This window comes from Erythrolamprus reginae, chromosome 1 (assembly GCF_031021105.1).
Source record: "Erythrolamprus reginae isolate rEryReg1 chromosome 1, rEryReg1.hap1, whole genome shotgun sequence".
Lineage (NCBI taxonomy): Eukaryota > Metazoa > Chordata > Lepidosauria > Squamata > Dipsadidae > Erythrolamprus > Erythrolamprus reginae.
This window is the reverse complement of record NC_091950.1, coordinates 108,954,608-108,981,134: the sequence shown is the minus strand read 5'-3', so window position 1 is coordinate 108,981,134 and position 26,527 is coordinate 108,954,608. Positions and strand designations below refer to the sequence as shown.

The 26,527-nt window shown below is 42.9% G+C and overlaps 1 protein-coding gene across 2 annotated transcripts in view; it reads right to left on the bottom strand.

Annotated features, from left to right (window-relative positions):
• PRMT3 (protein arginine methyltransferase 3) overlaps positions 1–26,527 on the bottom strand; it is a 105,626-nt gene that overhangs the window by 26,219 nt on the left and 52,880 nt on the right. For both annotated transcript variants that reach the window (XM_070761815.1, XM_070761823.1), the window contains exons 12-13: positions 12,406–12,593; positions 7,438–7,524 (exon numbers count right to left, since the gene is read on the bottom strand). In XM_070761815.1, the coding sequence (XP_070617916.1) occupies positions 7,438–7,524; positions 12,406–12,593 (275 nt within the window). The remainder of the gene's footprint in view (positions 1–7,437; positions 7,525–12,405; positions 12,594–26,527) is intronic.

Genomic DNA, 26,527 nt, shown 5'->3' with positions numbered 1-26,527 from the left:
AGGGACGGAGAGAAAGATAGAAAGGAAAGAGGGAGGGAGAGATAGAAAGGAAAGAGGGAGGGAGAGATAGAAAGAAAAGAGATAGAAAGGAAAGAGGGAGGGAGAGATAGAAAGGAAAGAGGGAGGGAGACAGAGAGAGACAGAAAGAGAGACATAGCAAGAGAGAAAAAGAAAGAAAGAGATAGCAAGAGAGAAAGAGATAGCAAGAGAGAGAGACAAAGAGATAGCAAGAGAGACAGAGAGAGAAAGAGACATAGCAAGAGAGACAGAAAGAGAGCGAAAGAGAGATAGCAAGAGAGGCAGAGAGAGAGCAAGGGAGAGAGAAAGACATAGAGGGAAGGAAGGAGGGAGAGAGAAAGAGAGCAAAAAAGAGAGGAAGAAAGAAAGAGGGATGTAGAGAGAGAAAGAAGGGAAGGAAGGAAGAGAGAGAAAGAGGGAGGGAGAAATAGAGTGAAATTGAGGAAGAGATTTTTTTTTGTCCAAACTTTTCTTTAGCCCCCCCGCGCCCCCCCCCCGTCCCCCCGTTCAGTGTTCCCCAGGATTTTGAAAATATGAATAATGTGCCGCGGCTCAAAAAAGGTTGGGAAACACTGGTCTAGTCTACACTGTTGGGATTATACAAAGTTTTACTTCTTTATCACCAATGCTCTAAAATGATGCCCAGTGAATGGAATGACTTTATGTTAAAATAATCTTAGCGTCCAAAAAGCTTTTATTGTGATGAATTTGTATCTCATTTCACCTGAAGTTAAAATTATCTGTAGCTATGATGATATGGACACTTTTTAAAATATACAAATGACAGTTTGTCAGTTTGTGCTGTGATATTTGGATGTCAGCAACCTGAAGATGGGGAGGTAGAGGTCTACAATATATATCTATTTGGTTATTAAATGTGTCAGTTTGGCTGACAATCTTAACTGAGGCTTATTTTTGGGGTAGGGCATACATTATGAACATCCTGAAAAATCATGATAGGACTTATTTGTGGCTGGGTCTTAATTTCATGAAAACAGGGTACGTAAGTGTGTGTGTGTATGTCGTAAGTACACACACACACACACACACTATTCTTGTCAATTTGATTGATCAATTTGCATGGACAGAGTTGAGATTTTTCACTTGAAGAATAACAAGAATTCCTTTTCCGAGAGCACATGGTGAGATTCTTGAAAGCCAACCCTGTGGCAGATGCGACCAAATATGGTTCCATCTATGCAGTTTTGCACACTTAAGAGATTCTGGAATAAGGTGGGAAGTAGCTTTCAAAAAGGAGATAGCTTTGAAGGATACTGTTTATTAGGATCCATTCAAATTCAAGTTTACATCAGATTTAGATACTCTGTCATCCTGGATGTTGTGAGAAGATGGATGGACAAGTGCAAACTTGTCCTATGGAGGCAATTCTTTGTCTTCATACAGCTTCTAAAAAATTCAGTTCCCCAAAAGCAAAAACAATTCAGCAGCAAGGATTTAACAGAATAACAGGGTTAAAATATGGATTACGGTACCTATCGTTACTTTATATCCAGAACGAACACACAAACACAAACACACACACACACACACTCACACACACACACACACACACAGTCCTAATTTTAGTATTCACTGAAGGATATATAGTTTTATTATAGAATGCAATACATGTACCTGTTATAAATCACTTTAGCTTACAATTATACTGGCATAAGCAATATAATGTTTTCTGTTTAACTAAATTTAAAGTGGAACATCTCAAAGTTTATAATACAAATTAATAGGAATGCATAGCAATATACAATTGATTATGACTGATATTATGTAGCAATATGTCATGCAATTTAGTTACTTGTCGATTTTGTACTACAGCAAAGAAGAAACCTGCTCCTTAAGTAACTCAATAGTACTGTAATAAATGAACATTGGGGTTCTGAAGTGAGTCATATTCTTGTAATTCTGACAAATATGTAGAGCTTGACTGAGAATGTGAAGAATGTTCATCTTTTGAAGATAACTTGCAATTAGAGATAGGGGAAGAAAAGAGAAGTGAACTCCCTTGCAATGCTCATTTAGACTTAAAAATGCATATTATTGCCATCAACATATATTGGATGGAGGATCAGAAGTTTTTAAAAAATGGTTCAATGAGTTGAGATTATGAAATCAACGCTCTGGTTCTTTTTATATATGTGGATATTGTAAACATGTGCTGGAGTGTGGGTTTCAATTTTAGTATTTAGCCTTTTCAACTGCCATCTAGATGATTTTGACCCCTATCCCTTGCAGACAACACTGCTGATTACATAAAGACCCATAGCAGTTTATCAACAAATATTGGCAGCCAGCAAAAAGACAGATGACCTTAAGACTTCTCTTTCAAAGGTACATGATGGGATTGCAGGAAGAAAATTCATAGGAGAAAGCATCGGAGTTTCAAAATAGCAAGCACCATAAGGTAACAAATGCAGATCTAAAAGATGCTGGGAAAATAATTACAGAAGGCAATAAAAACTAAACTACTAGTAATTTCTGATGAGCTTTGCTCACTAATAAATGCAGAATCTCAACTAGCTGGTCTAAGTACACTATTAAAGATAGTAATTATATATTCTGCAGCAAAACACAGTTAAGCTTCCAAGTATGTATTGTAAATGACATGGAGATAGACAGAATATAAAAATGATTATCCATTCTGCTGTCCAAACACTGCAATGGCTGGTATTTCTGAAGCTTGACAATCACCGATGAACTCTTTATCACCCTGAATATAAGATTGTAAGATAATTATTATATCCTTTCAATGTACACTTCTGCCCCTCAAGTCTTTAAGGATCGAATTCTGAGGACATTTCAGGTTTTTAAAGATCATGTCATTTCTTGCCTACTATAAAGTAGAGGCCAAACCCCAGCTGAGGGCTTGAACAATGGTAGGAAAACAGCACAATATTGGCTGTCAATTAAAGTAGTGCAAGTGCTTAGCCAAGCTGAAAGCTGCTCTAATTAAGCCTAGAACAAGGAAGGAAGATGTAGGTAGATGAAGAGGACAAAGTATAGGAAAAAGCTGAACCAATGGCAAAGATATGGTCCAATCTTATAATACGCCTCCCATTGGATTAAAAAAGAAATGCTGGATATAAACAGTAAAGATCACACTAGAAACAATTATTTTTGCCATTAAATTGCTCTTTAGTGTAATTTCAACGTACATACGGTACCTGCCCTAAAAATCCAAAGACCTTGAAACTAATATTTTGAAAATGGTGGATTTGTTGTAAGAAAAAAACTAAAAAGTTCTTCACACTTTTCCTGGACTCCATCTCCACCTTCCCAAGGACGGTATATCTCATCCTGCTCTACTACATCATGTGGATCTCTACTTCCCATAAATTGTGAAAGAAATCGCTAAATCATTAAATTATATGGCAGTGGTGCAAGAAGAGATTAAGGACACCAGCCAATAAAAGGGTAAGGCAAAAACTGAACTCAAACCATGAAATAATGGATCACAGACACAAAAGGTTCCCAATCCTTTGTTTACTAATCTTCAGAGGTGCATGGCAGCATTTAGACCTCAGGCAATTACAGCTTACAAAATACAGTTACGGCTTCATATTAATGCATTGTATTGGTCTATCACGCTGCAATATTGGAATATAGGTATTTTAATGCCATATTTGGAGTGACAATGCTTTATGTCTAGTTTAGTGAGGTGACATCATAGCAGTGTTCAAATATCTCAGGGGTTGCCACAAAGAAGTGGGAGTCAAACTATTTCCCCCAAGCACCTGAGGGAAGGACAAGAAGCAATTGGTGGAAATTAATCAAAGAGAGAAGTAACCTAGAACTAAGGAGAAATTTCCTGACAGAACAATTAATCAGTGGAACAACTTGACTCCAAAATATGTGAATGCTCCAACACCGGAAGGTTCAAAGAAGAGATTGGACAACCATTTGTTTGAAATGGTATACGGCAGTGATGGCGAACCTATGTCAGGGGTGCCACAGGTGGCACACGGAGCGATATCTGCTGGCACATGAGCTTAAACTCAGCTCCAACACGCATGTGTGTGCCAGCCAGCTGATTTTTGTCTTGCACGGAGGCTCTGCGAGGGCATTTTTAGTTTTTTGGTCTTTTTACCCTCCCCCCTGGCTTCAGGGAAGCCTTTGAGACCTGGGGAGGGTGAAAAACGAGCCTATTGGGCCTACCAGAATTTGGAAAACAGTCTTTTTCCGGCCTCCAGAGGGTCTCCGGAGGGATCTGTTTTCACCCTCCCCAGACATTGATTATGGGTGTGGGCAGTCGCGCATGCATGATAGCACGTGCACACGCTCTTTCGGCACCTGAGGGAAAAAAGGTTCACCATCACTGGCATAGAGTTTCCTGAGCAGGGAGTTGGATCAGAAGGCTTCCAATTTCCCTTCCAACTCTTGTTGTTCTGTTATTGTTAGTCAAATAAGAAGCAAAGGAAATTGAGATCCTTGACTTTATTATTATTTATTTTATTTATTAATCAGATTTGTATGCCGCCCCTCTCCGCAGACTCGGGGCGGCTCACAGCAATAATAATACAATGTAAACAAATCTAATATTTAAGTTAATTTAAAACCCCAGTTTAGAAACTAAGCATACCATGCATAAATTTTATAAGCCTAGGGGGAGGGAAAGTATCAATTCCCCCATGCCTGACGACAGAGGTGGGTTTTAAGGAGCTTACAAAAGGCTAGGAGGGTGGGGGAAACTCTGATATCTGGGGGGAGTTGGTTCCAAAGGGTCGGGGCCACCACAGAGAAGGCTCTTCCCCTGGGTCCCACCAAATGACATTGTTTAGTTGACGGGACCCAGAGAAGGCCAACTCTGTGGGATCTAACTGGTCACTGGGATTCGTGCCGCAGAAGGCGGTCCCGAAGACTTTCTCCTCCCACAGTATTCATTTTATAATGGATAGGCATTTCAGCTTCAAATACATCTGACTATTATTATTATATTAAATACTGTGAGTTATTGGTTGAATGTTGGTTATTATCTATAAAGCCCTACATGGCATGAGACCAGACTACCTACATGACCATCTCCTGCCTAATATATCCCAGCAGCCAGTCAGATGCTACAGGTCCCATCAGCCAAATAATGCTGGTTGGCGGGGCAGAGGAGAAGGACCTTCTCTGTGATGGCTCCAGTACTCTGGAATCAACTTACCCCAGAGATTTGCACTGCCCCCACCCTCCTGGCCTTTCAAAAGGCTTTAAAAACATGCCTTTGCTGGCAGGCCTGGGGCCACTGGGTATTAATACTCTACTCTCGCCGGTAGCATGTTGTGGTATTGGATGAATCTTGAATGAATAAGTAAGTAAGTAAGTAAGTAAATACTCTAAGAGCACAGGATTGATTTTAGTTCAGCACTTACTCAATCTGCCAAGAACTGATCAAGAATACAATCTAGTCATTAAGATACAGATTCAAGTCTAAAATTGCAATTTAGATTTATTGGTGTTCCATTTCAATTCCCTAGTATATGTTTTGATCTATTAATAATATACTCTAACACTTTTACACATGGATAAGCCGTGGAGAAATACCAGCTAGACAGTAGATGTAAATATTTGATTGTAGGTGTTTCTATCTGTGGTGTTCATGCCTGATAAATTCACATAATATACGACAGTTATGCACATTGCCTAGTTTATTTTCTATACTGATTTTGAAGTTGACATGTAAGAAAAATATATAGACTGGTGCATGGTATAAAATTGTATCTTTGATAGGTACTGGATGTAACTATCTACCATATATCATGATGTTGCTGCACTGTTGTTTGCAAATAAATGGCAAAAAATACAACAAAAATAACAAGGAGAAAGAAAGAAGTCTAAGTGAGAACATTTAACACTTTCATACATCTAAAATAGAATGTGAAAATATTGCCTACTGTAAATTCATACTACTGTATGAATAGTTTGAATGCACGACTAGGTTTGTTGGTGGGGTGGGTAGGTGGGTGGATGGGGGGGAAGTTAATACTTTGCACCACCTACTGGAGAAAGTGAATTATTATTTCTTTATGATAGAATGAAACTTACAGATTTCTTCCAGGCTACATATACTACATATACTTGACTGGAAATGTCATATAATTGACTGGAAATGTCATATAAAATCACCTTCTCAGTTTTGTAGTATACAAAATGTGGTAACTACAGCATGGTATTATAAATCATAATACATCTTAATATTTTTACTGGAAATCTAATCAAAACTGTGGTTCCAAAGTCAAGCAAAACTATATATTTAACCATCTCCAACAAACACTACAGAAATAATGTATTCCACAATTTATTTACTACTCATGTCTTTCTGTAGTGCTAGTTCCCGGAACACCATTTAATTACTCCTCTTTTATTTAAATTTCTGGGGCACTGATAACTTTAATTTGCATTGTTAAACACTTTTTTCTGTTAAACAAGTAAGGTACAATTTATTTCTCTAAAGTAGCAAACTTTATGTATAAACTTTGCCTATAAGTGATTGGTAACCAGTTCTTGTTAGGAGATACTTTTGTGTTGTTCATTTTATTGATTGTACTTTTACTGGACAATGACTGAAAAAAAGTTTCTGTCTGGCTACCAATGATGAATAAATCACCCAATAGCTATTTATTTACTGCAAGGTTCAGTAGCCTGATATGATGGATGGACTGTCAATCTCTGACTAATCTCTGGCATTTCATCATAAAATTCTCATCATAAAATGTCAATAATCATATATTAAAAAGAAGAAATAATGTCAGGCAATGTGTTAGTTTTTCTGTGTAGTGCCACAAACATTTGATAAAAGACCAATAACTCCCAAACTTTACATTCCATTCTAGGACAGGAAAATATCAATGTCTACAAAACAATAAAATGGAATTTGGAAATGGATAAAGCTTATACCAATTTTTTTTAAAATTGAATGATGCAAGAAGTATTTTATACAATCTTGAATACATCCAAAAATACTTGGTGGGTTTACAGTTAATCCTGCCTATCCACAGTGAATGGAAATCACTGATAGAATCTCTTTTTTGGAGCACTGAGGGAATCATCTGAAACAAATTTTGGGAAAGTAGAACAAGAAGTCACATTTCTATGACATTAATAAAAATTATAGAAAACAAGCAACAAGAGTTTTAAAAGCAAGAGAATTATACCAGTTAGATTAAAGGATAAGTTATTATGAAGTATAAATCCACAACATAAAGCTAAAACATAAGGTAAGATAAAAATATTTATTAGGAAAAGGAAAACATGAGTCAAAGACTCAAGAGGAACAGTTTAACTGTTGGAAAGAGAATCAGTCAAGAAATAAGATCAGCGGATTTTATCTGCAAAGAAATTTTTCTTAGCCCAAACAGAAGATTTAAAAAAATGACAGCATCTGATCCCCAGGAATGTTTCTACAAGTAAAACAAAACTTACCGTACACATGGAAGTCTTGGTTACCATCAGAACAAAGTCAGACGAAAATTCCAATGCTGGAACTGAGACAGCATGGCAGTCTATCCGCTACATGGTAGAACAAAGATGAGTTTGAGGACCAAACAAAAGAAAGTCATATAAGGTTTTTGGAGTGGCTGGTAATTATTTTAACTTAATTTTATCTTGCAGGTTTTACAGTAAGATTCTCAGTCCTCCCAGATGGAACAATTCTATGGGAGGCGTGTAAAATGCATAAATGCTCCATCAGGGACACTTGGAAGAAAGTGCTAAAGGTCAAAGGCTCTCTCTCTCTCTCTCTCTCTCTCACACACACACACACACACCCTTTGTATCAAGAGCATTTATCTCAGCAAAACTTGTTATTTGTAAGATCGATATATAATTATATGTGTGAACTCAAGCCAAAAATACATAATTTTGCTCCCAGTTTTGACTTCAGGACTATTAATTCCTTTTTTAATTGCTGCTCACCAACAATGAGTGGTGAATAACTTTTGAAATGCTAAAAGCAGCTTGCAAATGCAGTTTGCATAACTTTGAAAAACACTCCGTGCTGAGTATGGATCAGAAGATACCCTTTTTTCCATTGCATTATTCATCACTCCATTATTTATTTATTTATTTATTTATTTATTTATTTATTTATTTATTTATTTATTTATTTATTTATTGGATTTGTATGCCGTAGACTCGGGGCGGCTAACAACAGTGGTAAAAACAACATGCGACAACCCAATACTAAAACAGCTAAAAACCCTTATTTAAAAAACCAGTCATACATACAAACATATCATACATAAATTGTAGAAGCCTAGGGGGGAAGAATATCTCAGTTCCCCCATGCCTGAAGACAGAGGTGGTTTTTAAGGAGCTTGCGAAAGGCAAGAAGGGTGGGGGCTATTCTAATCTCTGGGGGAAGTTGGTTTCAGAGGGCCGCCACAGAGAAGACTCTTCCCCTGGGTCCTGCCAAACGACATTGTTTAGTTGACGGGACCCGGAGAAGGCCCACTGTGTGGGACCTAATTGGTCGCTGGGATTCGTGCGGCAGAAGGCGGTCCCGGAGATAATCCATATTTCAGCAATGTTAGATTTTTAACTTTTCCTATGTTAAAATCACCTTTTAACATTTCTCTTATTCTAACAAGTCTGTCTCATAATATGGTACCTAGAAATTGATCTTCTCAATAGTGGCGCTCCAGTTATAAACGCCCTTTTCTTGAGGTAAGCTCATTTGATTCCTTTTCATTGCCTTTTAAGCAACAAATAGACACATCTCTGTCTTCTCTAGTTTTTGCAGGTCAGCTAATACTCCAGGACCAGTCTTCCTTTCCAAAATGATTTTTTTAATTGTTTAATTTATGGCATAATTTTAAAAGTCATTTTTGTACATAGCCCCTGGTTTAGGGACACTGTAAAAATATGTTTTTTAAATTTCAACAAATGTGAAAATAGCATAAATGATTTTAGAAGTGAATCATGAAAATGGAGAGTTGTTATGTTTTCTCTGAAAGTGTGCAGCGAAGATAAAAATTCTTCCACTGTAAAAAATAGAATACCCTTCTAATAACAAATAAAAATGGCCTAACCAAATAAATAATCCATTTTTCCACTTAAGATAAGGATGAAACAATGGTTATGAGATTCAGACTAAATACTTACACCTAATATTTCAAATACAAACATCCTAAGACTGGAACAAACTACCAGAAGCTTGAAATCTATTCTTGAGTATTTTCCAGAAGACACTAATATTTATTATATATCTATAGCGGAGCCAGAAAATCTATTCTCCTCTTTATAGCCCAGCAATTCTATTATACTCATTCAGTTTACAAATGATGTTCAGCAATTGCTCAGCCCATAAAATAGAAATATCCTTGAAAATGTACCCAGTTCAGTCTTGCATATTAACAGATTTTCATGAACGTAAATAGGGTATGACAAAGGCATTATTCATATTCACCCACATTTGACTGCCGAATGTATATTCTTCGACATTGCATGATAAATAAAGCACATTTTTATAATTTCCTGGATATTTCAAAATCCCCAGTTCTAGAAAGCTGCTATTAATCTTGGTTATTTACTCATAATGATGCTTTCAGTCAATTCCTTAGTTTTATCATACAAGAAAGAAAAAGTTTAGAATGTAAAAAATTATCTAAGAGCTTTTTATCTACCATAAATACATTCGAATGTTTTCTCAGTTTTATAACTATTACTTGTTTTCTTTCTTTTAATCTCTTTTTTTTACTCTCTTTTGAGTCAGTATTGACTCAAATAACTCTCTTGACTAGCCCCGGCATTTTTAATGTGGTTTTAGAAGTGGTTTTTCCGCTGCCTTCTTCCAAGGGCTGAGAGCTAGGAAGTGGCCCAAGGTCACCTAGTTGACTCTGTGCTCAGGTCAGGATTAGAATTCCCTTAGTTTCTAGCCTGATGTCTTACCATTATACAAAATGATTTTACAGCATTTAAAATAGAGTGAGAGAATCCATCATCATGCTAGGTATGAAGGTCTGTAGAGATTCTTAGTCATCCAAGTCTTGGTTGTCCCAAGGATGCTTTTTCAGGAGGCAACAGGACTTCCTTATTTTTTCTTTTGAAGACATTTTGCTTCTCATCCAAGAAGCTTCTTCAGCTCTGGGAGGATAGATCCTTCCATTCCCCACTATAGCAACAAGGACTCCCCAGTGACACTAGGTGAATATCCAACATCCAATGTTTATTGGACGTACCTTCGGAACCGCCTGCTACCACACGAATCCCAGCGGCCGATAAGGTCCCACAGAGTTGGCCTTCTCCGGGTCCCGTCGACTAAACAATGTCGTCTGGCGGGCCCCAGGGGAAGAGCCTTCTCTGTGGCAGCCCTGGCCCTCTGGAATCAACTCCCCCCCGGAAATTAGAACTGCTCCCACCCTCCTTGTCTTCCGTAAACTACTTAAGACCCACCTATACCGCCAGGCATGGGGGATTTGAGACACCTTTCCCCCAGGCTTATTATAACTTATGTTTGGTATGTATGTGCTGTTTGGTTTTTAATTATGATAGGGTTTTTAGTTTTTTTTAATATTAGATTTGTGCCAGTATAATATTGTTTTTATCGTTGTTGTGAGCTGCCCCGAGTCTTCGGAGAGGGGCGGCATACAAATCTAATAAATTATTATTATTATTATTATTATTATTATTATTATTATTATTATTATTTGCAGGAAAAGCAATATACTGGTACTATACTCTGTATTACTACTCTCTAACCATAATACACATGAACTCAGGGGAAATGGGAAAATATTATTATTTTTCCTACAAATATGTAAAATAGAGAATATTAATTAACCATAATGCCAGAAAATATAGTTTGTTAATCATATTAAGATTCATGAGGAAAAGCGAAAGGAACATAGGGTTACGCTGTGACTGTTTAAATTATATGATGGTGAACCTATGGCACGGGTGCCACAGATGGCACGCAGAGCCATATCTGCTGGCACACGAGCCACTGCCCTAGCTCGGCTCCAACGTGCATGTGTGTGCTGGCCGGCTGATTTTTGGCTTACACATAGACTCCGGGAGGGGGTTTATGGCTTTCAAAGAGCCTCCGGGGGGATGGGTGAAGGCGTTTTTACCCTCCCCTGACTCCAGGGAAGCCTTTGGAGCCTGGGGAGGGCAAAATACGAGCCTACTGGGCCCACCAGAAGTTGGAAAACAGGCTCTTTCCGGGCCCCAGAGGACCTCCGGGGAGGGCGCAGTGGAAGCTTTTTTTGCCCTCCCCAGACATTGAATTATGGGTGTGGGCACTCAGGCATGTGCGATAGCACATGTCCATGTTCTTTTGACACCCAAGGGAAAAAAGGTTCACCATCACTGTGATAGACCTTGGGTTTTACTGTAAATGAGCCTGGACATCTGCAATCAACAGTTATTGAGTGGCAGATAACTCTTATATCTTCTCTTTTTATTCTTGATTCTATTTCACTTTCCCTAAGAAGGAGGGAATTAGGAAAGGATGGAAACATACTATCAAGGATGTAACATACTATCAAAAGACTAAAACTCCATAGTGATTGTTGTGGTTAGCTCTGGCCCAGCTCCTGCCCCAAGGACTGTGGATGTGGGGGAGACATCCACATGCTGCAGGCCTGTTTTGCCCCCGGTGGAATCTGATGATGAAGGCTCCTCTGACCAAGAAGACATTAGTGACAGGGAGGAGGAGAGTATGGCAGACAGCTCAGAAGGAGATCAATTATCTAGCTCCTCCTTGGCTTCAGAACAAGAGTTAATGATACAGCCACGCATGCAGAGAGCGATGCATAGGCAACAACAACTGAGAGATTATTATCAAAGAAAATGAGGCCACTTGTGGTTGGGTGGGGCTGTGGTAATTAGCGAGGCTGCTATAAATAGCAGCCTGTGGGTTTGGCCATTGTGGAGGATTATCTGATCATTGTGTTTCATGACTGCTTTACTGACTTTGACCTTTTGTGTGCTGATTTTTCCCTGCTTTGAAACTAAACCAGAGCAAAGTGTGTTTCACTTTGTGAAAGAAGGACTGTGAATTGCCTCACAGCTGCAAGCTAAGTATCACAGAACTGATAAGGGACTTGTACAAATTACCAGTTTGTTTGGAGATGAGTACTCTTTGCTATAACAAAAGAGGGCTTGGTTTAAGTGAATTTTCATTATAAAGAACATTGTTTTGAATTTTCAAACGTGTGTGTGTCTGAAATTTGTACCTGTGAATTTTTGGGAGAATTCTACCAGAGAGCCCGACAGAACAGTGATAATTCCAAAATTTAAACACCATGAATTTCATATTGCTATTGACCAAGAACCAAAAGTACTATATTCACCTTCTATAATGACAGTTTTATATAAAGACAGTTCTCAAAGAGAATAAACAAAACATTATTTTTTTTAGAAGATAGATACTATTCTCTATCACGGTACCTTGATGATACAAGCTTCGGATATAAGAGTCCTCGGATCTAAGACTTCCACAAGTGCTTCAGGCATTACCATCTTTTTCATGCAGGACATTTTGAAGCCGTATACATCATCCCAGAAAGTCAATTGATCGGTATGCTTAGCGATATCACTTACAGCCACTAGGCTAATGGTACAGGAGTCAGGATACACTGCAATCAGATAAATGATTCAAAAGTGAGGACTGTGTGTGCAGGAGCAAATTCTGTACAAGAGAAGCCAAATGCTGGAGGAAAACAAAACATTTAAATCCAGCAATTCCACAGCTACATTTCTGAAATAAGATCCTCTAGGTGTTAGCATTCCAAATAACATCAGAGAAATAAATCAGAGCCCAAACCTTGACCTCTTCCAAGTTCCAATTTATTAACAGAGCCATGTTAGTTATAAACTGTAGTTAACCCGAAAGTAATTTTTCCTACACTTCTCCACCCAGGTTAAGGTTCATTCCTTGTCTCCATGTCCACAAGTTCATCACAAAGACCACTTCGGTTCTCTTAACATCCACAATCCCCTGTACTTCCGGCTGGTGCTGAACAAAGAATGACCTTAATATTGGCAATTTTAAGATGTGGGGACTTCTATTCATTACATGTTGGTGAATTCTAGGAGTCAAAGCCCACACACCTTAAAGTTGCCACAAACATTGTCTTAGATAGTACAAATTTGAACATTTTCAGGAGTTTTAAAATTAATATCAATATTTTAACGTAATGACATAAACTTTAGATGTGTAGATTTTTTGTAGATTTTTCAGGGATTATCATCTTTTTTTTTTCCTTGTACCATCTAGCAGGCTGGTTGTCCCATTTTGCACCAAGTGCAACAGTCCAGATCAGGGCGGTCAAACTCCCAGACAGAGGATCAGATGTATCACCTGCCATGCCCAGGTTAGCAAAGAGGGGGGGAGTCCCAATATGTCCCTTGACCCCACCGTGACGATGTAAATTTGACACCCCTGGTCTAGAAATTGAGATCAAGAAGCCTAAAGAGCATTGAAATAGGCAAATTTGTTGCATCTGTTTATAATCAATATACTGAATAAATAGGCTGGATGTTTATTCAGAATTAAACATCTGGAGGAAGTAATCAACATTACAGGATAAACAATTATATACATATTCTTTCCTAGTAAAATAACTAAATAAAGAACCGTTGTACCTACCTGAACGGTCTTCTCAATGCACTGGAAGGAGAGTCCAACATAGGTCTTGGGTATTTCTCCAATCTTATTGGTAGAGACTGAGTTAAAAATTTAAATATTAATTGAGCACCACCCCCTCTGCTCTTCCCATGAGCCAGTTTTAAAAACGAAACCATATAAGAGGATAACCAAATTTTATTATAACAATAAACAACTGACTAACTGCCCACTCCGGCGTCCCTGCACCCCTAAACATACTGGGTGGGTTTGGACTCTCCTTCCAGTGCATTGAGAAGACCGTTCAGGTAGGTACAACGGTTCTTCTCCACTGCATCTGGAAGGAGAGTCCAACATGGGATATACCAGAGATTTACGGCCCATGGGAGGGAGAAGGTCTTGTCAGGGACGTTGGAGAAACACAAACTCGTTGTAAAACACGTCTCCCAAAGGCTGCTTCGGCCGAAGCAAAGGAGTCCAACTTGTAATGCCGTATGAATGTTGAAGGGGCAGCCCACGTGGCAGCCCTGCAGATGTCATCTATGGACGCCTGTGTGACCCAGGCTGCTGAAGTGGCCGCACTCCTTGTGGAGTGAGCTGTCACTCCTGCTGGTACGGGTTGTCCCCGAGCCCTGTACGCCTCCGCGATACAGTCTCTGATCCAACGGCTAATTGATGTGGATGAGATTCCAAGTCCCTTCTTCCCTTGTGAGAACGCGACGAACAATCTCTCTGTTTGCCGAAATGATTCCGTTCGCCTCACATAAATCTTGACCGCACGGCGTACGTCTATCTTGTGCCATCTTAACTCCGATGGGTGGTTACCGTGGGTGCAAAAATCCGGAAGAATCAGTTCCTGTTTCCGGTGAAAGTCTGAATTTACCTTCGGTATAAAGGAAGGGTCTAGTCTCAGTACCACCCTGTCCGGGTGGAAGATGCAAAGGTCCGGCCTTACCGACAAGGCGGACAGTTCCGACACCCTTCGTGCTGACGTAATCGCGACTAGGAAGGCTGTTTTAAGAGACAATAGTCGTAGTGATATGGACCTCAAAGGTTCAAACGGTGGTTTAGACAAGGCCCTGAGTACTAGTGCGAGATCCCACGATGGGAATCTCCGAACCGGCGGGGCATGCTGGTTTGATGCTCCCCGCAGGAAATCCTTCACCCAAGGATGGTAAGCCAAAGATCTTACGTCATCCACTTGTATCATGGTGGAAGGGGCCGCCACATGTCGTCTTAGTGTGTTCGGTGCTAACCCACGCTCAAGTCCTGCTTGTAAAAATTCAAGAACAGTGATCACCGACGCCGTCCTAGGGTTAACTTGATGCTTGTTGCAAAAGCCGCAAAAGGCTGCCCATGTCGTCTGGTAAATGCGAGACGTTGAAGGACGCCTTGTGGCCTGTATGGTATCAATGACCTTGTCAGGTAGTTTCAATTGTCGTAGTCTGAGCCACTCAAGTGCCAGACGGTTAGTTGGAACCACTGTGGGTCTGGATGTTGTAGACTCCCCTGGCTCAGTGATATCATCCGGTCCGGAATCCTCCATGGGGGTGACACTGACAATGCCACCAGATCGGAGAACCACGGGCGACGGGGCCAATGAGGCGCTATCAGCAGCACCTCTGCTTTCTCCCGCAGAATTTTGTCCACCACTCGCTGAACCAGGTTCGTTGGTGGGAATGCGTAAAGTAGGCCCGATGGCCAGGGTGTCAGCAGAGCATTGACCTTCTCCGCCCCGGGCTCTGGAAACCGTGTGTAGAACCTTGGCAGCTGAGCATTCTGGGAGCTCGCAAACAGGTCTATTGACGGGGACCCAAATCTGGCGATCATCTGTTGGAAGATGCTCGGCTCTAGTCTCCATTCTGACGGATCCAGGGTAGACCGGCTTAGCCAATCTGCCTGCGTGTTGCTGACTCCGGCAATGTGTTCCGCTGACAGGGAGAGTAGATGACTTTCGGCCCAGTTGAAGAGATTTTCCATCTCTCTCATGAGTCGTTGTGACCGTGTGCCCCCTTGGTGGTTCAAGTGGGCCCTGGTCGCGACATTGTCCGTGAGCACCAACACGTGCCTTCCCCGGACCAAAGGCGTAAATGTCTGTAGAGCTAGGAATACTGCTCTTAGTTCCAAGAAGTTTATGTTGACGGGCGATAGATCCTCCTTGAGCCATCTGGGTCCCGATGTGGGCACCCCATCCTGTAAGACTGGCGTCTGTGGTCAAGATGACTTGGTTCCGCCTCTGGAATGGAGATCCGATGGCTATTGTGGTAGATGTCCACCATCTTAAGGAGTCCTTGACCTGCTGTGGTAAATGTACCAGTCTGTGGGAATGGCTCACCTTGGTTCTCTGGGCTGGGAGCAGGAACCATTGTAATGTCCTGATGTGATATCTGGCCCAAGGAATGATGCCAATCGCTGACACCATAGTGCCTAATATCTTTGACAGTAGAGATAGGGGAACTGGTCTCCGGTGGATGCTGGACACCAAGCGTCGTATGTTGTTCTGTCGTTCTGTCGACAGCGCTACCGTGCCCGCCTGAGTGTCTATGACCGCACCAAGGTGAAGTAAACTGGTGGTGGGCGTGAGCTGGCTCTTTTTTACATTGATGGTAAAGCCGTGGCGTTGTAGTGTGTGTATGGTCTCGGTGAGGTCTCTCTTTGCCGCTGCCTGGGACCTGGACAAGATGATGATGTCGTCCAGGTAGGCCATCAATCTGATGGATCGTGCTCGCAAGTTGGCTGTCAACACGTCCAGTAGTTTGGTAAAGGTGCGTGGGGCCGATGAAAGGCCGAACGGCATTGCCCTGTATTGATAATGCCTCCCTTCGGAGCAGAAGCGAAGGAACCTGCGATGTTCTGAATGTATGGGAATGTGCAGGTATGCCTCCTTGAGGTCTATGGACGTTAAAAGGTCCTGTGCTCGGACGGAAACCAGAATAGTGTGTAAAGAATGCATCCTGAACCTCCGGTATCTTATGAAGAGGTTCAGTTGCTTCAGGTTTAGTATCAACCTGCAGCCCCCGGAGGCCTTGGGCACGATGAATATCACTGAGTAAAACCCTTGGCCTTCCTCCTGCCGGGGGACCTGTTCTATGGCTTGTATGTCTAACAGGTGCGTGATCTCCTTGCGCAACTGCAACTTTTTCTGATAGTCTTTTAGTCTTGGACAGTGCAAGAAATGACTGGGAGGTGACTGAACGAACTCCAACTTGAGCCCGTGTGTTACGGTGGCCACAGCCCATTTGTCGGAGGAGGTCGCTTGCCAGGTGGAGCTGAATCCCTGGAGTCTGCCTCCTAAGGGCTGTGAGGTGGCCGAGTCATTTCGAGTTACGTTTAAATCCTCGTTGGTTGCCACCACGGAATGGCCTTCTGGACTGCTGGTATCCCCTTGGCCTGTCCTGAAAGGAACCGCGGTCGCTCCTGTAGGGCTGTGGATTGTATTGGCCCTGAGCAAAGGAGCGCTGGTTTTGGCCGGAGTTGGTCGATGCATCCCAACGAAAGGATTGGCGCCTCGAGTATGGCGTGGATCTACGGTCCTGTCGTCGGTTGGACCTGGGGAGGACCTTTCTCTTGTCTTTGTCCTCCACAAGGACCTTCTCCAACAGGTCACCGAACAGGGTTGAGCCTTGGAAAGGACCGGATGCCAGCCGCCATTTCAACTTGAGGTCCGCCTGCCAGTTTCGTAGCCACAGGAGACGGCGGGAAGACAGCGTGGAGGCCATGCTCCTGGTGGAAAACTTGGCCGCATGCAAAGTGGCGTCTGCGGAGAATTCCGTCGCCGCCCGCAGCTTACTCAGATCCTGGCGAAGACGTCCGTCCTCTGGACCAAGGCGGGACTGCATCTCCTGGATCCACAACATCGATGCCCGGTTGATGAATGATGCTGCTGCAGCCGCTCTGAAGCTCCAGCCAGACATCTGATGTGTCTTGCGCAGTAACGTTTCCGTTTTTCTCTCTTCAGGTCTCAGGCTGTCACCTGTCTCTGAAGGTACTAATGCGCTAGAGACTAGCGTCACGACCGGTTGGTCGATTGGGGGAAATTCCAATAGTTTCTCTACCTCCTCGTCGAAGGTATAGAATTTCCTCTCCAGGTTGGTAGGTCCCTGGGCTGCTGCAGGATACTGCCAGGGCCTTTTGATTCCCTTTATAAAAATGTCCGAGGCAGGAAAGTGGACAGACTCGGGCTGAGGCTCCTGTAGAAGTGTGGTCGAAGTGTTGCCAGTCTCAGTGACCTCTGTGGCCTTCTCTGAACCAGGAAGGTTCATTACGTGCTTGGCTTTGAATAACAGAGTCTTAAACAGCGTAGGTTTGAATAGACCCACCGTAGGTGTCTGTTCTGGCGCTGTCTCATCCTCTGAGAAGCCATATTCCGGTTCACTGTCCTCAAAGTGAGCTGGCTCTTCCAACAAGGACCCCAAACCCGAGGGGGGTGGAGCCGACCACGATTCCTTTGGGTGAAGAGGCTGCCTGCCATACTGCTGTGCCCCCATAGCCATGTTTTGCGAATAAGCACTGGCTATGATGTCCTGCAGATCTGGGGGCAAATTTTGCCACGCACCCGGCTGTGATCTCAATCCAGCTGCTGTGGGGGTAAAGGTGGCTGATGGTTCCTGGGAGCTTCTCCCCAAGGGCCCCGCTGACCCTGGTCTGGTCCAGGAAGTGCTGGGGGATGGCATGGCCTGAGGCATGGACAGAAACTGTCTATCTGGGGACCAATCCCCTGCAGGTGGAACCCCCATAGGCCCAAAGGTGGCTGGGGGCGACATGGGGTCAGGTCCCTGTCTCTGGGCTGGAGGTAGCCCCGCTGGAGATGCTTGTAATGCAGCCTCCAGCTTCTTTTCGAGCGCTTTGATGCGCTTTTCAGCCTCTTTAATGGAAGAGGTGGAGGCAGGGGAATGGGAGGATTTGGCCTTCTCCTTCCCCTTCCCTTTGGCCTTGTCCTTTGTTGGTCGAGGGGATTCAGGCTTATCGGTGCCTTGACGGTCATCCATAGTACTCACAATGTCCAATTATGCCTCCAAACCTCTTAGATTGACCTCCGGTAACTGCAGCCTCACTGCGTCAAGTAAAAATGGCGTCCGAGTCCCTGCTGGGCCCGCGCCTGCGCATTGGGCTGCTTGGCCTCTTTGCGCTCTTTTGCTGCCTGGGGGGGGCGTTTTCACGCCTAATGACGCGACGCCCAATCTCCGCACCCGAGATGGCGGCGCCCGCGCCTCCCGGCGTCCGAGCTAGTCCCCAGGGTCGTGCGGTCTCTGGGGCTCTGGCCCCTTCACGCTGTTCGCCTCCGTGGCTCCGGGAGCGAGGCAGCTGTCTCCCCAGCCGCTCCGATGGCCGCAGCTCTCGGCGGCGATTCCGGCGGCGACTGCGGCGGCCGCCGCGCTGAACAGCCGTGAGGCGCTTCCCTGCCGGCTGAGCCGGATCGCCTCCAAGCCTCCCAGTGGAGGGGCATTCCCCTCCACCTTCGGCTCGCAGCCCTGGTATGACCTCGAAGGTCAGGGACCCCAGGCTGGCTGCTCCTCTGCGGGGTGTTCCCTCGGGGGGAATACAAGACCCCTGAGGAGGATTGTTGGGGGTGCTGCCCGCGGAGGGCAGAGACCCCAGCCATCTGTTCCACTTCGTTTCTGCCATCTGAAAAACAAAGAAACAGATTAAACAGGTTATACATTTATTTTTTCTATTTTATTCTATGTTAAACCATTCAAAGTTCTTCAGAACAAACTCAGCATGTCTCTACTCTTAGACTGAGTTTTTAAAACTGGCTCATGGGAAGAGCAGAGGGGGTGGTGCTCAATTAATATTTAAATTTTTAACTCAGTCTCTACCAATAAGATTGGAGAAATACCCAAGACCTATGTTGGACTCTCCTTCCAGATGCAGTGGAGAACTGGATTTCCCCAAAATGGGAGAAAAAGCCCTAGGTTTTCAAACTGAAAGCCTTTTGACAATTCAATATTTTATTCTGAAAGAAAGGGGATATTATTCACAAATACAAAAAAAACCCCCACCAAAGGTCACCAATGCAGTTGAAACAAATCAGCAGTTCTGCACAGCTGACTACTGCCATACACACTGACATAAAACATACTTTACAGGAGAATGTTATTTCTTCTACAGACAAGGTTGCTGACTTTGTGGCTTACACTTGACTTCTCATCATCCAATTTTCCAGGACTGTTTCTGGATTATCAACAGCATCCCTCATTAAATACTGACAAAATGATTTGAAGCAAGTTGCTTTCAAAACCAACTATGCTGCAACATACCAAAAGTGTTACATAACAGCAATGTTCCCTCTAATTTTTTCCCGGTGTGGGCAGAAAAGTATAGTGTCTGCGCGGCAGTCCCTTTGGGACTGGGCGGCATAGAAGTATGGATGTATGGATGTATAAATAAATAAACAAACAAATAAGAAAAAAATCCCCTTCTTTTTTATTAAAAGAAATTAATAATAAAACAAAACCAAAATCTATTACTATTATTACTATCTTCTCTTTTTCCATCTCTGTCTCCTCTCCCTTTGTGTGTGTGTATGTAAACTCTTGAACCATTTCCAATAACAGGTGAGGGCTAGTGGAAATGGTTCAAGAGTTCACACACACACACACACACACACACACACACACACACACACACACACGAGGCTGGGGTTTTTTCTCTCTGTTATTATTTGGGTGCTTTTTACCATATGCTTTAAATCAAGAGTCATTTATCTCTTTCTCTCTCCCCCTCTTTCTCTCTCTCTTTTTCTCTCTCTCTCTCTTTCTCACTCTTTCTCTCGTTTTCTTTCTCTATATATATATTGCTTTCTTTCTCTCACTCTTTCTATCTCTCTTGCTTTCTTTCTCTCTCTTGTTCTCTCTCTTGCTATCTCTCTCTCCCCCCTTTCTCTCTCTCTCTCTTTCTCACTTACTTTCTCTCTCCCTCTCTCTTTCCATCTTGCTCTGTCTATTGCTCTCTCTCTCTCTCTCTTTGTCAGCGAGGGGGCTGCAAGAGCACTTTCTCTCAGCGCTTCAGGAACGCCTGCCCTGCCTCTACTGCAGCCCCATTGCTGAAAGCTCGGGACGAAAGTGCTCCCAGCGAAGGGACTGCGAGAGGGGTGGAGCGGGCATTTCAGAAACACGCGGAGAAAACCCTCTCGCAGCCCCCTGGCTGTGAGCATAGATGAGGAGGAGAAGCCGCAGCCACCACCGCTGCGGGAGAAGTCGCACCCCAAGTCGGGAGGCGGAGAAAGCCGGAGAGGAGGCAGATCGGGCGGGCGGGGGCAGCGGCGAGAGGCCTGGGGCACGAGGGGGCCGGAGGCACCATACGGAGGCTGGGGCGGCCACGGCTCCCTTTCTTTCCACCCATGTCTACTGCCGGCGCCTCCCTGCCCCCCTGCGGGCTGGCAGGGGGATGGGGGGCGCACGCGGCGCCTCCGCACTTTCATTGCTCCCCGCCCCAAACTCCAATGCCCGGCTCCTTGCGCGCCCTTGGAAAAGGGTGCGTGGAGGGGTATTTTGGGGGGCGCACATGCAGCTTATAGGGAACAGTGCATAACAGTATTTCCAAACAAAACATGCATACATGTTAATTTGCAAACATTGATGCCAGGATTAGCATTTCAATCCAATAGAACAAAAATAAAAATAGAATAGACCAGTGATGGCAAACCTTTTGCTTGTCACATGCCGAAAGCACATACACACCAGCACCCATAATGCAATGTGCAAGAAGCAGGGCGCACAACACCCCATGCCCCCTGCTCCCCGCGCATATTCACATGACCCCCTGTGCTTCCCCTGTCCCCATGCTATGTTCCCCCCACCGCTTTCAGAGCCCAAGGAAGCTTAAGAAAAAACTTTGGTGTGGGCAAAAAATGGGCTTCATGGAAATACCAGAGATTTGGATCCATTTCCAGCCTCCAGAGGGCCTTCATAGCCTGAGGAGGGCAAAACACAGGTCTCCCAGAAGACTTGAAACAGCCCAAAAATCAGCTGGCCAGCAGGAGGCACACACGCAGGCACAATGGAGGTGAGCTGGGCGACAGCTCATGTGCCTGCAGAGTGGTGCCATGGGTTCACCATCATGGGAATGGACAAATCATATACAGAAAACAGAATCAAATACAGAACAGAATGGAATATTTATTGGCCAAGTGTGATTGGACACATAAGGAATATGTCTCTGGTGCATTACTCCAATTATTATTACTAATATTATTACCATCATTCCTATTACTATTATTATTCCAATGGAGTATTAACAGGCTGATTTATATTATAAGCCTTGTAAACTTGATAGAAAATACCTTAGTTTGTTTGTTTGTTTGTTTGTTTGTTTATTTATTTATTTATTAGATTTGTATGCCGCCCCTCTCCGCAGACTCGGGGCGGCTCACAGCAATAATAAACAATATATAACAAATCTAACAATTTAAAAGAAACACTAAAAGACCCATTATTAAAAGCAAACATACACACAAGCATACCATACATAACTGTATAGGCCCGGGGGAGATGTTTCAATTCCCCCATGCCTGACGGCAAAGGTGGGTTTTAAGGAGTTTACGAAAGGCGAGGAGGGTGGGGGCAGTTCTAATCTCTGGGGGGAGCTGGTTCCAGAGGGTCGGGGCCGTCACAGAGAAGGCTCTTCCCCTGGGTCCCGCCAAACAGCATTGTTTAGTTGACAGGACCCGGAGAAGGTCAACTCTGTGGGACCTAATCGGTCGCTGGGATTCGTGCGGCAGAAGGCGGTCCTGGAGAGGTTGTGCCCACATTTCCCATCCCAAGGTCTGAACTGACCAGAATCCTGCTATACTTTCACATATTCGAGAAAGCTTGGTTCTTTCTCCCCAGACATTGGATCAGAATGCAGTATGAAACTGCCTAGATGTGTGCTTGGAGTGCACTAACCCACAAAATGTTATGTAGAGGTGGTTCTTTTGTAGTATGACATCTGTAGTATTTTGCAGGGGTCTTTGGTGCTCTTTGAGCTTGATTGTTTGCTCGCATATATTTCATTACCAAATTCAGAGAATGCCTGATTTCAGCCCCAAACTATAAATATTCTCTTTTATTTATTAATCCTATGCAAACTGCGCAAAACACTTAGCAGGTGAATGGCCTTAAAAAAGGAAGGAAGAAATAAATAATTAAACAAGCAGAGCAGGAGTGGGTTCCTCTCTGTTCAGACCAGATCACCCAAACTGTTAGCAACCCTTTGGTGATGTAATTTTGACATCAGGATTCGATTCTGTCTGTGCCAGTCCGAGCTCACTGCCATCTTTTTTGTCTGATTTTTTGGGCAATTTTCTCTCTTTGGATGGCTTCTCTTCCTTCTGTACTATGAAAAAAGTCCTCCTGCCCACCTCCAGGTAATTACTGACCTTTATTTTTTTTGTCCAAAGCACAGCTGATCAGAATCTACCTTCTGAGCATGCACAAAAGTGAAATCTCATGGGTGGGGCGCGCACAAGTGGAGTGAAACATCACTATGAGAACCGGTGGCAAAGGTAAGTGGAACCCACCCCTGAAGTAGTGTGAGGGCAAGCCTAAGAAAAAATCTATAATTAACTTGCTTTCCTTTTGCCTGTCAGCTTATCAGCAAAAAATATCTCGGCTTATCAGCAAAAAATATGTCACTATGTATATTATAGTTTGCCGATTATTTTTAAAAAATCTGCCTTGGATATGGCCCCTGCATGGGTCCAAGAAGAAAAAGAAAAGTAAGTTGCTTCCTTCCACATTTGGGAATACCAGGGTGATTCGACAGAAAACAAACATATGGCTCTTCCTTGGTAAAAGCTGATTTGGAGGTGAGCCTATAGCTTAGAGGTTAATATTGTGCCTTGCACGCAGAGGCCTACAGGTTCAAATCCTGGTAAGGGTATGTCTAGCTGACAACAGCATAACAAGCTTGAAATAGATCTATACTAGGCTCCCTTCCTTTTCACTTATCAGCAAAAAATGTGTAACCATGTATATTATAGTTGGCCGACTAGAAAAAAAATTATGACTTGGATATGGGGTCAAGACACAGAAAGCAAGTTGCTTCCTCCCCTATTTGGGAATACCACCGTGATTCAACAGAAAACATACATACATACATACATACATACATACATACATACATACATACATACATACATAAAGAGGAGTTAAATTCTTCTTCTTTCTATAGACAGGTAGGTTTTACAGTGACAAATGCATATTTACAAGGCTGCCTTTGTAAGGCTTTCTGAAGTGAATCTTCTAATATTACTGTACATCTAGATCTGTTGTTTGACTCACTCATTTTTAAATGGCTGATGATGTTAAAAATGCTAAGGAAAACAGACACTGGGGGAGGTTTATTTACTTACTCAATCTTAGCAGTATAGTCCAATACTGTTTCACTGTAATCTCATTCTTTTAAAAAACTGCTCATAGAAAAGATCCAATTCAATGGAAGGTATTTTCCTTAATCTTCTAAAAAGAGAGGAAAGGGTTTTGACATATTCTGAACGTGACTTTTCACTGATAAGGCGGATTCAGTCCTTAAGCCTTGCTATTTATAAAAATAAGGAAACAGAAAAGCAAGGAAAAAGTAACACCCCTTTAAATTCTGGGCTATTCCATCTTTTTTTTAACCCGATTGAATTACTTCTCAACATAGGTGATACCAAACTGCTGATCGGACATAGCAGGGCAGTGCACTCTAGCACTGGTGTGGATTTGTCAGCTGTGTCCTTCTCGATTCACTGCCTCCAAATCTTTTGTCATTAGTAACAGCTCACACTGAGAACAAAGTAAGATGGGAAATCTTTGATCCCTCGGCAATGTGGTAAAAAGGTAACACCGAAGAAACTGCAAAGCCGAAGCATAGTTGGAAGCAAACATCCTTTAAAGGTGGAAAAGCAGCTGCAATCAATCACTCTTTCATGTAGTACTTTTGCTTCGGAGAATTTGTTTTTTATTGTTTTGCAAGCCACAGCTTAATGTATTTTACAGAGAGGTTCTTTAGGCAACTTGAGGGAGGTGAGCAGGAAATCTCAAAATGACACAGTGCTGATATGTTAATACAGTCATAATAAATTGTCAGCTGGCTATAATATTAGCAATATGCGGTTTTCATAAGAAAAGAAAAACACAGAAGGGGGAAAATACAATGCAGAAGGTAGATTTTCTTTCTTGCTATTTTTTTTTAAGTTGCTTAAAACCAATGTGCAAGAAGGAATAATATATTACTTTTTCTGAAAAAATAAAAGGGCATAAAAGCAACTGGTTAAGAAAGAAAAGAATCTAGGATACTTTTGAATTGTTTGCCAATGAGCGTGTGGAGGCAAATCAAAGAGTTGGTTGTTACAGAGTTGGTTATCTGAGGCAGCGGTCCTCAACCTTTCCGGTTTGGCAGCCTTGCGGGCAGTGAAGGGCCACAAAAAATTTACTACCACACTGTGGGCATGGCTTATTTTGTGGGAGTGGCTTGATGGTCATGTGACTGGGTGGGTATGGCTTGTCAACCATGTGACTGGGTAGGAGAGGCTTGCCAGCCATTTGACCAGGTGGTAGTGGCTTGACGATCCTGTGACTGGGGGTGGATTAAAGGTCATGTGACTGGCTTAAAGGTGGCCAACTTGACGTCACTCACGTCAAGGGTCTGGCTTAGGATACCTGGCCTCTCCTCGCCTCAAAGAGATACAAGATATATAATAGAATAGAATAGAATTTTATTGGCCAAGTGTGATAGGGGTCAAATGTACTATTACAGAACATCCAAAATATACTATTCAATCCTATATCTATATATGTCATGTATACATACATATTATACACAGGCACTCAAAAATATACATTATCTATTAAATGTAAGCTCCTTTTTTGCTACCCCCACTGCATCTGTCTGCCCCCCCCCCGGGTGTGGGCAGCAGCCCATGACTGCTTATGGGGATGGGAGGGAAGAGAGGATGGTTCTATGAGAGTGACGCATCGCTTGCACAAATGGAGTTTCGCTGCTTGCACAAATGGAGTGTCTTCTGCTTGCACAAGTAGAGCTATATGTGCACTCGCCCACCTCTTGCGTAGCCTGATCTGAGGGATTATCTATCTCCAATTGTTTCTGCCTGCCCAGTAGATTGAGCAGAGATTCCCTCTTCAGGAAACTGAGGAAGCATGAGTTCTGTTGTTCTACCCACCCTCTGGAACAATGATTCAAGCAGCACGTACTCTTCTAGGGTTCCAAACAGCCCTTAAAACAGGAGTTCTCAAACTTCCTATTGTGACCCTTCAGTACAGTTCGGCATGTTGTGGCGACCTCCAACCATAAAATAATAAAATTATTAGGAAACTCTGGGATGGGTTCTAACTAAACTCATTGCCGATTTGCTGCGTGGCTGTGCCTCATGGACATGTGTGCGCTATGCGTGCACATACATGCGCAGTGCTGAAATTTTTTTTAAATGGGGGGAAAGTCAAAAACAAAATGGTGACGCATGTGCAGTGATGGAAATTCAGCTTCTGTGGATGCTCAGAAGTTCCCATGATACAATTTTCTTTTTTGCAGTAGTCTATCTGCATGTGGGTAGAAGTGCCTGGAGACAGATAGAGGACCAGTGTCTGGGTTCCTAAGACCATCGAAAATGTGTGTTTTCCGGTGGTCTTAGGCTCACTGTGAAAGGGTCATTCAACCCTCAAAGGGGTCATGACCCACAGGTTGAGAACAGCTGCCTTAAGACCTGGCTCTGTTTTCAGATCTGGGTTTAGTGTGTTTATAAAGCCCTTGTTGTGTTTTTATTGTGTTGGTTGTTTCTATTTGAAGCTGTTCATTTTGCTTTATGTTTTTGAAATTGTTTTCTGTATTTGTATTTTGTAAATATCCAGAGTCTATTGAAATGGACAACTATAAGAATCTAATAAATACATAAAAAAATAAAAATGTCAGGTACAATGCTACTTGTTGTACATACTCCTGGTCAGTTGGAGGATGATGAAG